Source organism: Giraffa tippelskirchi, chromosome 4, assembly GCF_054371585.1.
Source record: "Giraffa tippelskirchi isolate mGirTip1 chromosome 4, T2T-mGirTip1v1.2.pri, whole genome shotgun sequence".
In the NCBI taxonomy this organism is placed as follows: Eukaryota; Metazoa; Chordata; class Mammalia; order Artiodactyla; family Giraffidae; genus Giraffa; species Giraffa tippelskirchi.
This window is the reverse complement of record NC_137278.1, coordinates 183,797,554-183,808,485: the sequence shown is the minus strand read 5'-3', so window position 1 is coordinate 183,808,485 and position 10,932 is coordinate 183,797,554. Positions and strand designations below refer to the sequence as shown.

At 36.3% G+C, this 10,932-nt stretch overlaps 1 protein-coding gene across 1 annotated transcript in view; it reads right to left on the bottom strand.

Annotated features, from left to right (window-relative positions):
* Positions 1-10,932, bottom strand: part of RECQL (RecQ like helicase) — a 36,416-nt gene that overhangs the window by 483 nt on the left and 25,001 nt on the right. Inside the window, exons 7-14 of the mRNA XM_081592243.1 lie at positions 9,343-9,509; positions 8,181-8,262; positions 7,002-7,150; positions 6,797-6,914; positions 6,139-6,277; positions 2,338-2,429; positions 997-1,216; positions 547-676 (exon numbers count right to left, since the gene is read on the bottom strand). Coding sequence (XP_081448369.1) covers positions 547-676; positions 997-1,216; positions 2,338-2,429; positions 6,139-6,277; positions 6,797-6,914; positions 7,002-7,150; positions 8,181-8,262; positions 9,343-9,509 — 1,097 coding nt within the window. The remainder of the gene's footprint in view (positions 1-546; positions 677-996; positions 1,217-2,337; positions 2,430-6,138; positions 6,278-6,796; positions 6,915-7,001; positions 7,151-8,180; positions 8,263-9,342; positions 9,510-10,932) is intronic.

Below are 10,932 nucleotides of genomic sequence, written 5' to 3'. Positions count from 1 at the left end.
CTCAGGAGATTAATATCGAGTCCTTCTATATTAATCAGCTCTTTTAAGTGCCCAATGGTCTTGTTTTTATTTTCAAATTTCTTCCAATATGAGCCCCATCTTGAATAGGAAGGGCTGTGCTATCAAGACCATAAAGAATACCTGATGTGTCCTTGGACACACTGGTGCCTGCTGAGCTTTTGCAGGCTGGAGAGCAGTTTATTTGTGACGGGGGTTTTCAACTTCCGCTGCACAAGCTGACTTCTCAGCTAGTACTGACCACAAGCAAGGTCATGAGAGCAGGGTGCATCGTAACATCAGACATTAAAATGGAGTTCTCATTCCAAAAGGTTGGAAACCCCTAGTCTTTATTTAAAAACTAGTATAAATTCTTCCACTTAATACCTCTGCAGAACACAGAAGTAGGTTTTCTCTCTTCTATACGCAGATTCCAAGAACACTAACTTATCTCTTCTGTGTTCCACTGGACCCAGAAGAGTACTTGTTAAAGAAAAGCATGACACAGGCTTTAATGTCTTTTTCAAATAATTGAAAATTAGTAATCACCCTGAAACATTTCTGCGTGGGCTTCTTTACTCTCATGGTAATAACATGTGCCTCGTTGTTCAGAAGATTAGCTTTAGGTCCTACTTTCAAATATGAAATGGTAGCATAAGCTGTAAAACTGTAGTCTTCTCTGCAGGAGACAAAGGCCAACAGTCAGGCTTTGAGAAATTGCAGACAACAAACTGAAATTTATAAAAAATAAGTAAAATAATTTTAATTAACATTGATATGAAATAAAACTTTTAGTATAAAACTGCAATAAAGTATTGTACTTTTCTGCTGCTTTGACATATGATAATTAAAAGTTTGAATTTGTTCACTAGGTAAATTTTATAGAGTGTTTAAAAGTTCCTATGAAAACAACCACTAAACCATTTGTTCTGTTGCACTTATATAAAAATGAGAATCAGGAAGACAGCATGAGAGGGCAAGAAATGGGTCTATATATACTTGAGATACTGCTGTATGAGAAAGTGTGCAATGATTTTCTCCAGGTCTTCACGAGGAAGTGTGGGAGGAGCAAGGCCTGCTACTCTCAATTTCGAGGCACCCTTTCCCATCCAAGAGTCGATCAGTTTTAGTGGAGTGAGCTTTTCATTCAGGTCCTCGGCCTGTTTCAGGATCTTAATAAGATCCTTGCAGTATGCAGTTACATTCTTTCTTTCAAATGCTGTAATGAAAGAGACATGGTTAAAGATGAATGAGATTTTGAAATTAGGGCAAGGATAGGCTGTTCTAAGTGCTTAGACTCATTTAAAAAATGTCTTCCAATGTGAGCCACCCTAAACACTGGTTTGTTCCTATGTTCTGAATTAAGACTATTGCTCAAGTCTATTTTCATTAGATTAAGCTATAGTCTCTCTAAGACACGAATTTAAATGATATAAAAAAAAATAATATATTTATTGGAAGGTCTTTGGAGATGCTCTCGGAACCAAAAGGTATCAGCCAGACATGATTATGACAAAGACTTAGAGGTGTTATAGGAGGGTAAGTCTCTTCTACATATTTACCAGGTTTAGACTACCATATTTAGTCAGTCTGTTCATTTCTTCACATTTAATGATGCATGCTCATTAAGCAATATTCTGACAACCAGTGTGGCTTCCTAGGGACTCTAATTTCATGACAAGAATCTCCTGGACAGTTATTCTCATCTATTGACACGAGCACTCAGATGTATTTATCAGACTTTTGTTAATTTTGTCAGTATAAAACAGTCTAGTAAACACAAATAATTTTCTCTACCTGTAAAGTTAAAATTGTCATGACCTTCCCCCACCAAGGCATCAGAACTCAGTGAAGAAGGGGTTAGTCTAGCTCATCAAACACTATGCATACATACAGAATTTTTAAAAGTGAAAATACAGCACCAACACTAGTGTCTTACGAGTGAATGAATATTATCTGGATCAAAAATGATACACTATAATCTCTATTTTGTACTAAATTTCTCTCTTCAATCAGTGACTATAAAATATTGGAGATTATTACAAGAGGTTAGCATTCTCATATATAAATAGTATTTCTAATCAGAGGGATTTTAAATGTTTCCCTTCATTTCTTAAAAATTTAACATCTCAGTGTAGCAATATAAAATACATGTATACACACATAGCTTTTAATTTTATTTGTACTTGTTTCAAAACTTTGTGTTACTACCCTCGAATCTGAGAAATTCTATTCACACCTTGCTAATTCTTTTAAATCCGTTTTGGGTGTCTTAATACTGCCCTCATGTAGTCCTAGCTATAAACATCAGCTTATAGAAATCTAAAAAGGACAACTCACAAATCTCTTTACAGCAGTTATCACACATTTTGTTACATGCTTCTGGACTCCATACTTCATCAAAATGTTGAGCTATCAATACACGGCGACATCTGCAAACACATTAGAGATATGAATTAAAATACAGGGTTATATACTGTTACTAGCTTCCTATTGCTGCCATAACATTAGCACAAACTTGGTGGCTTAAAACAACACAGATTTATAATCTTTCATTTTTATAGGCTAGAAGGCTGACATGGGTCTCACTGGGTTAAAATCAATAAAAGCAAGGTGTTGGCAGGGCTGGATTCTCCGAGAGGTTCTAGGGGAGGATCGGTTTCCTTGCCCTTTCCAGATCTGCCTGCACTTGGCTCATGGCCCCCCTTCCTCTATCTTCAAAGCTAACAATGGGTTAAGTCTTCACATCACCCTGACATCTTATTCCTCCTTCCACATGTAAGAACCCTGTGAATACAGTGAGTCCACCCAAATAATTCAAGATTATCTCCCTATTTTAGGATCAGCTGATTACAACTTTAAATCCATTTGTAACTTTAACTCCCTTTTGTCGTGTAAAGTAGCATACTCACAGGTTCCAGAGATTCAGATGTGGACATCTTTGGAAGACTACTACTCTGCCCACCGTAAGAAATAATTTTTTCCATATGTTGTTAGTGTAAAAATAACTTCTATGCACTGGGTAACCAAAACATTCACATCACTAGCTTTATTACAATTTTTACTTTACTGCAGTGGTCTCAAACTGAAACTGCAATATCTCCAAGGTATACCTGTATTAGAGAATCTTCCTGATAGCAAAGCAGTTTCCTGTATTTCACAGTATCATTTTGAGTCTTAAGTCCCAAAATATGCTTCATGAGGGCCTACTGGCTATCTAAGGGCATTTTCATTTTCTCATTTTTTAAACTTACTGTAGCATTAATAGGAAAGAAATACCATTGTCTATCACTAATTACTGCTTACTTAAAAATTTTTGAGTCCTTATAATATGATGGGCAATAAGATTACAAAGATGAATAAGAGTAAAAATAGTAATTGTGAGGGAAGAATACAAATGCAAGATTGTTAAAATGCATTTAAAATTAAGAGAGTAGCAACTTACATCATCATATATAGAAAGAAATTGCTATATATAAACCTCATGGTAACCACAAATAGAATTCTATTATAGAAACCCACACAATAAAGAAAAAGGAATTCAAACACTAAATTCATCAAACCACAAGAGAGTAAAAGAAGGAACAAAAAAGGTCTACAAAACCACCTCAAAACAATGAATTGGCAATAAATACATACCTATCAACAATTCCATTAACTTTAAATGGACTAAATGCTCCAACCAAAAGACATAAACTGGCTGAATGGATACAAAATCAAGACCCAAAATCAAGACCTGCATATATACTGCCTACAAGAGACTCAGCTCTAAAGACACACATAGACTGAAAGTCAGGGGCTGGGGAAACATATTCCATGCAAATGGAAATCAAAAGAAAGCCAAGGCAGCAACACTCATATCAGACAAAGAAAGTGAAAGTGAAAGTTGCTCAGTTGTGTCCGACTCTTGGCAACTCCATGGACTATACAGTCCATGGGATTCTCCAGGCCAGAATACTGGAGTGGGTAGCCTTTCCCTTCTCCAGGGGATCTTCCCAACCCAGGGATCGAACCCAGGTCTCCAGCATTGCAGGCGGATTCTTTACCAGCTGAGCCACAAGGGAAACCCAAGAATACTGGAGTGGGTAGCCTATCTCTTCTCCAGCAGATCTTCGAACCGGGGTCTCCTTCATTGCAGGCAGATTCTTTACCAATTGAGCTATAAGGGAAGCCCCATATCAGACAAAATAAACTTTAAAACAAAGACTGTTACAAGACACAAGAAGGACATTACATAATGATCAGGGAATCAATCCAAGAACATATAACAACTATTAAAATATATATATATACACCTAAGATAGAACCACCTAAATACATAAAACAAATATTAACAGACATAAAGGGAGAAACTGACACAATAACAGTAAGCGTCTATAATACTCCATTTATATCAATAGACAGATGATCCAGACAGAAAATCAATAAGGAAACACTGGCATTAAATGACACAATAGACCAGATTGACATATATAGACCATTCCATTCAAAAATAGCAGAATATATTCTTTTCAAGTGCACAAGGAACATTAACATTCTCCAGGATAGATCACGTGCTATGCCACAAAACAAGCCTTGGTAAAGTTAAGACAAGGAAATAATATCAAGCATCGTTTCCAACCACAACACTATGAAACTGCTGCTGCTGCTAAGTCGCGTCAGTTGTGTCCGACTCTGTGCGACCCCATAGACGGCAGCCCACCAGGCTCCCCAGTCCCTGGGATTCTCCAGGCAAGAGTACTGGAGTGGGTTGCCATTTCCTTCTCCAGGGCATGAAAGTGAAAGTGAAAGTGGAGTCGCTCAGTCGTGTCCGACTCAGTGACCCCATGGACTACAGCCCGCCAGGCTCCTCCGTTCATGGGATTTTCCAGGCAAGAGTACTGGAGTGGGGTGCCATTGCCTTCTCCCACTATGAAACTAGAAATCAACTATAAGAAAAAAACGGCAAAAAACTCAAAACATGCAGAGGTGAAACCATATACTATAAAAAACCAATGAATCACTGAAGAAATCAAAGAAAAATGCAAAAATACCTGGAGACAAAACAAAAACACAACAATTCAAAATCTATGGAATTTAGAAATAGAGTTCTAAGGGATATTTATAGCATTACAACCTTACCTCAGGAAATAAGAAAAATCTCAAATAAACAACCTAACCTTACACTTAAAGAAACTAGAAAAAGAACAAACAAAAACCAAAGTTAGTAGAAGGAGTTAATAGAAGGAAGGAAAGAAACAAAGATCAGAGCAGAATAAATAAGATAGAGACTAAAAAAATAATGGTAAAGATCAATGAAACTAAGAGCTGGTTCTTGGCACAGAGTCTAAACCACTGGCCCACCAGGAAAGTCTCAAGATAGACAGAATTAATAAATCTTTATCCAGGCTCATCAAGGAAAAAAGCCCAAGTCAATAAAATCAGAAATGAAAAAGTTGCAACCTACACCAGAGAAATACGAAAGATCAAAGAGACCACTATGGACAAATATCTGCCAATAAAATGGATAACCTAGATGAAACGGACAAATTCCTAGAAATGTACAATCTCCAAGACTGAACAAGGAAGAAATAAAATATATGAACAGACCAATTCAGTCATGAAACTGAATCAGTAATTTGAAAACTCCCAAGAAACAAAACCCCAAGAATAGATGTCTTCACAGGTGACTGCTACCAAACATTCAGAAAAAAAGTTAACAGTTATCTTTCTTGAAGAAAGAGAGTGTAACTTTTTTTTTTTAGACTTAAGATACTACATTTTTATTTTTGTACAATTTTTAAAGGTTACTTTCCAAGTATTACAAAATATTATCTATATTCCCTGTGTTGCACAATACATCCTTGAGCCTATCTTACATCCAAAAGTCTATACCTCCCACACCCCCACCTCCTCCCCCTACTCTCATCACTGGTAACCACTAGTTTGTTCTCTATATCTTAGAATATATGTTCTTAAATCCAGGCATTCTGCAGGTTCATGTACTGGTTTCTACCCCTCCAGACATCTGCTTTTACTGGTTTACACTTGATGTTTCACCAGTGTATTTACTCACTTAAGTAAGGACCCAAGTAACATCACATGCTTTCATGTTGTGCTTGTTTTTAATTGACAAAAGTGACAAAAAAGTGTGTGGCTTACTTGTTTATGTTTTGACAGTAGGACACCATCTCATAAAGCTTTTGTTGTCCCACATTTTCCATCACCACCATTGAACTTATCCTGAATATATCTCCAAAGCCATAATACAAAATACAGTCTGCTTTCATGTCATCTCGACCTGCAGTGGGAAGCATCTTCAGATTGCATAGTTACTTTAAAAAGTCAAACATGCAAAAATAATAAATATAAAATTTGCTGCTGATATTTCAGTCTAAGTATATCATATCTAGAAATTTCAGATAGAGATGTAAACGTTAATTTGTAACAGCTGTCCTCAAATTTTTTAAAATACAACTGAAGAGAACTATCAACAATCAGCTTTATTAGCTTAAAAACCTGTCCATAAATAATCCAGTTATTCAAATTATAAACTTGAAACCACTAATTAAAAACTCAGGAGACAAACATGGATGTCAAATTATCTTAGCAAATATAAGAAGAAATAATTCATTACACTCCAACAGAACATAAAGAAAATTTCTCCATAGGCAAATAAATATAAAACTTCAAAGGACCTCATTGTTCGTTATAAAAATACTAGCCAATAAAGAGTTAAAAATACAGTATTAATAAATATCACTTACAGTGTTTTTAAAGCTCTTTTAAAAAATTACTTCTGGGTGTGAGTTATACATACCTGCACGGCCACTCTCTTGGTAATAATTTTCCATAGATTTACTCATTGAATGATGAATAACAAACCTCACATCTGGCTTATCAATTCCCATACCAAATGCAACTGTTGCCACAACTACCTAAAATGTATTAACATTACATATATTAATTACGCTAAAATATATTTAAAGGTAAATTAGGTTTCGATTAAAGATTTATTAGTTAACCTGAATTTCATTCCCTGACCATCTTCTGTGAACCTTGGTCTTATCTTCTGGTTCCATATTGGCATGGTATGCACCTGCAGGAATCCCCAATTTCTGTAAACTAATTGTAACTTGCTCAGAGTCTTTCTGAGAAAAGCAATATATGATTCCTGCAGTAAAAGATGTCAAATGGTTAGATATATATAGGACATTCCTGGAAAATTTTTAACTCACACACTCAAGATACTGGTAATTACAATGCATGGGGAAAAAAAAGAATTATGAAAAATTCCAAGGCCCTGAACACATACTGACTTTCCAGTATAACTCAAGATTTGATCAGCAACTTGCTCTAGAGCAGTAACGAGCCTGGAGCCACCAGTTTAGGTTTCCATTATCTTAGTTCTCTCTCCAACTTTATCTTCCACTACACAGTATTTCTCAAACTGATGCTTCATCCTCTACAAGATGTAAACAAGTGTGCTGTGAAAAAAGAGTTCCATGTGCAAATGAGTGTGGGAAGCACTGCATTGAACAAAGTTAAATAGGTGTCTCTCTTTATTTGCAAGGCTGGTTAGAACTTCAAAGGTGCTGATATACCCTGTGACTCTGTGGGAAGAATAAATAACCTGCAGACTTTCTCAAACTTATTTGACCCTGGAACTCCTTTTACCCAGGGCACCCACTAATATCTCCTGGCAATCTACAGAATAGTTTTGAAATACAACTTTTACACCAATTCTTTGCTTTAGTAACACCTGTCTATGCATTAATCCTGGAACATGTTATACACAATCTCAACTCCATCTACACTTAACTCATTCAGCATTTACTTTTTATACTTCTTTAATGTGTCCTTTATTATAAGGAAACTATATTTTATATCCCTATAGAACATCACTGCTTAGCCTTCAATCTTATACACAGTAGATACTTACTAAATATGTGTTATTGATAACATTATGTCATTAGTATATTCTAATGCAATTAAGTGCAAATAAGCAAATCAGTTTCATGACTCTTACAATCTGTGTCATTAGCAAATGCCAACCTGATTTCTAAGATCATCAAGCAAATTAATTTTATCATGATATTTTCAAGTATGTTCTGCCACGCATTAATCTTTTTTCAGTGAATTGCTGTAGTATTTGTTACTTTTGTAAAGTGCTCAGTCTTTATAGTTGGTTGTTTCTCTATTACCTGATTGCCCCTTGTATCTTCCATTAATGAGCTTTACAATGTCCTCAATAAAATCTTCAGTGTTTGAGGGCTTTTGCCGAACCTAAAAAAAGGTAACTTATTAAAAAGTAAATTAATGAGTGCCATTCATGTGGTGATTTACTTACAAATTTCAAGGTGCCATTCTTTCTTGGACATGGTGTTTTTTCCTATCATTCTTTCATTCACTTCATCTGACCCTGTCACCACCCAGACTCTTTTTGATCCTTATTTTTTAATTCACCAGAGAAGAGGAGGCACAGAAGCAATGAATAACTTGTAAAGATGGAGACTTTTTTTTATTTTCGGACCCTACTTTTGTAAAAACATAAACCATGGCACAAATAACTATTCAGTAAGAACTCAGAAAAATATTAAGTCTTCCTGAAAGGATTGAAAGTAAAAACAGCTGTGAGGTTATTTAACTTTCAAGGTTATATACTAGATAAAATCTAAATAGGGAGTATTAGCAAACCTTAGGGTATATTAATTTTGCATTATTTCATAATTAATTTTATAGACATGTCATTAGGGTCCTTGGTATCTTTTTCATTTTTTTGGCTATGCCATGCAGCATGTGGGATCTTAGTTCCCCCACCAGGGATCAAACCCATGTCCCCTGCATTGGAAGCACAGAGTCTTAACCACGGGACCATCAAGGAAGTCCCAGGTCCCTCAATCGATGCATGCTTTCTCTCCATCCTTGCACAAAAAGCGTGTGTGCAAATTTAACAAGGCAGTTTTTTACTTAACCAAGCAAAGGATTAACTAGCATAAGATATATGAAGGAAGCATTCATTAATAATCTGTTTATACTCACTCAATTTTTTTTTAAAACTTTTGAACATAACTGTGACTCATGTAAACATACATAATGAAAAAGTAAACTTTGAAAAGTCCCTGATGCTGGGAAAGATTGAGGGCAGAAGGAGAAGGGGACGACAGAGGATGAGATGGTTGGATGGCATCACCGACTCGATGGACAGGGGTTTGGGTAAACTCCGGGAGTTGGTGATGGACAGGGAGGCCTGGCGTGCTGCAGTTCATGGGGTCGCAAAGAGTCAGACACAACTGAGCGACTGAACTGAACTGAACTAAAACTGCTGAAATCCTTCACAAAATAAACTGACATAGAATTACATACCTCATAATAGAGATTTGGCCGATTAAAAGAAGCTGTGAAAGTAAAACATTTTTCAACGCACAATATTTTCTGAGCATCCTTCAAAACGTGACTGGTCGCTGTTGCGGTCAGTCCAATTAGCGACGCATTAGGGAACTGCCGCTTCAAGATACCAAGAGCCTTATAATCTGGAAAAAAAAGAATACAGAGTAGCCCTCTTCCTATTCTTTCAGGAATAAAAAAAGACTGATCTTTTAGGCAGATCATCAAGATGACTGTGAGTTTACTTCCACAGCCGTCTGTATCTAATCTGCCACTGCAGCCTAGCCTTTGTGACAGATGGGCTTTACTCTGCTTTTATAACTGGTTCTTCAGAAACAAGCACTCTTGGCCACAGGTGGAATGCCTTGCGAAATGTCTCCAGGAAGCTAAGCACTGGTCTACACCTGTTGGACAGTGGATTCAAGAGGTGGAGTAGGAGCAGCCGCAGTGTTTGAATTATGGCAACGGATTAAAGATAAAAAGACCATCTGTCAAAACCCTTCTACCACAGACACCACCCAAGAGTGTTAAATTCAGACAAGAAAATGCTTGGTTTTTATAGAACCCACTTAAGGGAAACTGTTCTGGGCTCATATTTATCATATACATCTAAATCACTAGCTATGTCATCCTTGAGTACACCCTCAAGTAGTTAAACTATTTGGAGAAAAGTGAAAAAGAAACGTTGTAGAAATGGCTCAATGTTAAGGTCGAAGGCTATCATAACAACAGGGAGGAGAAAGTTATCTGTTTGGAAAGTTGTGAAAGCCCCGAGTCCAGAAATAAATCCACATATATATATAGTCAATAAATCTACAAAGGAGCCAAGAATATATAATGGGGAAACAATAGTTTCTTCAATAAATGGTGTTGGGAACACTGGACAGACACATGCATAAAGAACAAAACTGGACCCTCATATGACACCATACACAAAAGTGAACTCACAATGAACTAAAGACTCGAATGTAAGATCTGGAACCATAAAACTAGACAAAAACAAATGAGATAAGGTCCTTGACATCAGTCTTGGCAATGATTTCTTGAATCTGAGGCCAACAGCAAAAACAAAACGAAAAAAACAGGTGGGGTTGCTTCAAATTAAAAAAGCTTCTGTCCAGCAAAGGAAGCCATTGACATAATGAAAGGCAACCCAGGGAATGGGAGAAAACATCTGCAAATCACATATCTGATAAGAGGTTAGCTAATACATAAAATAACTCATACAGCTCAACACCAAAAAAAAAAAAAAAAATTGATTTTCAAATTTCTTTGCATAGAACAAGTTTGAGCAATCTGTGTTAGGATAAGACTATAGGATTATGCTGGTGGAGCGAAGAATAAGGTTACTGAAGTATACCACAGAACTATAACACTGAGGAGTTCACTGGATGTAGATCCTGAAGTGAGTGCTGAAGATACTAAAATGAGTACTAAAGAGACAACTTTGAAGGAGAAGCAATTCCTCAACAGATATGAAGGAGAATCCAGAAATCAGAAAATCTTTACGGCCAAAGATGAGAAAGTACAGTATTTGTCAATATATACACATTTCAAAAGATAAAGGCA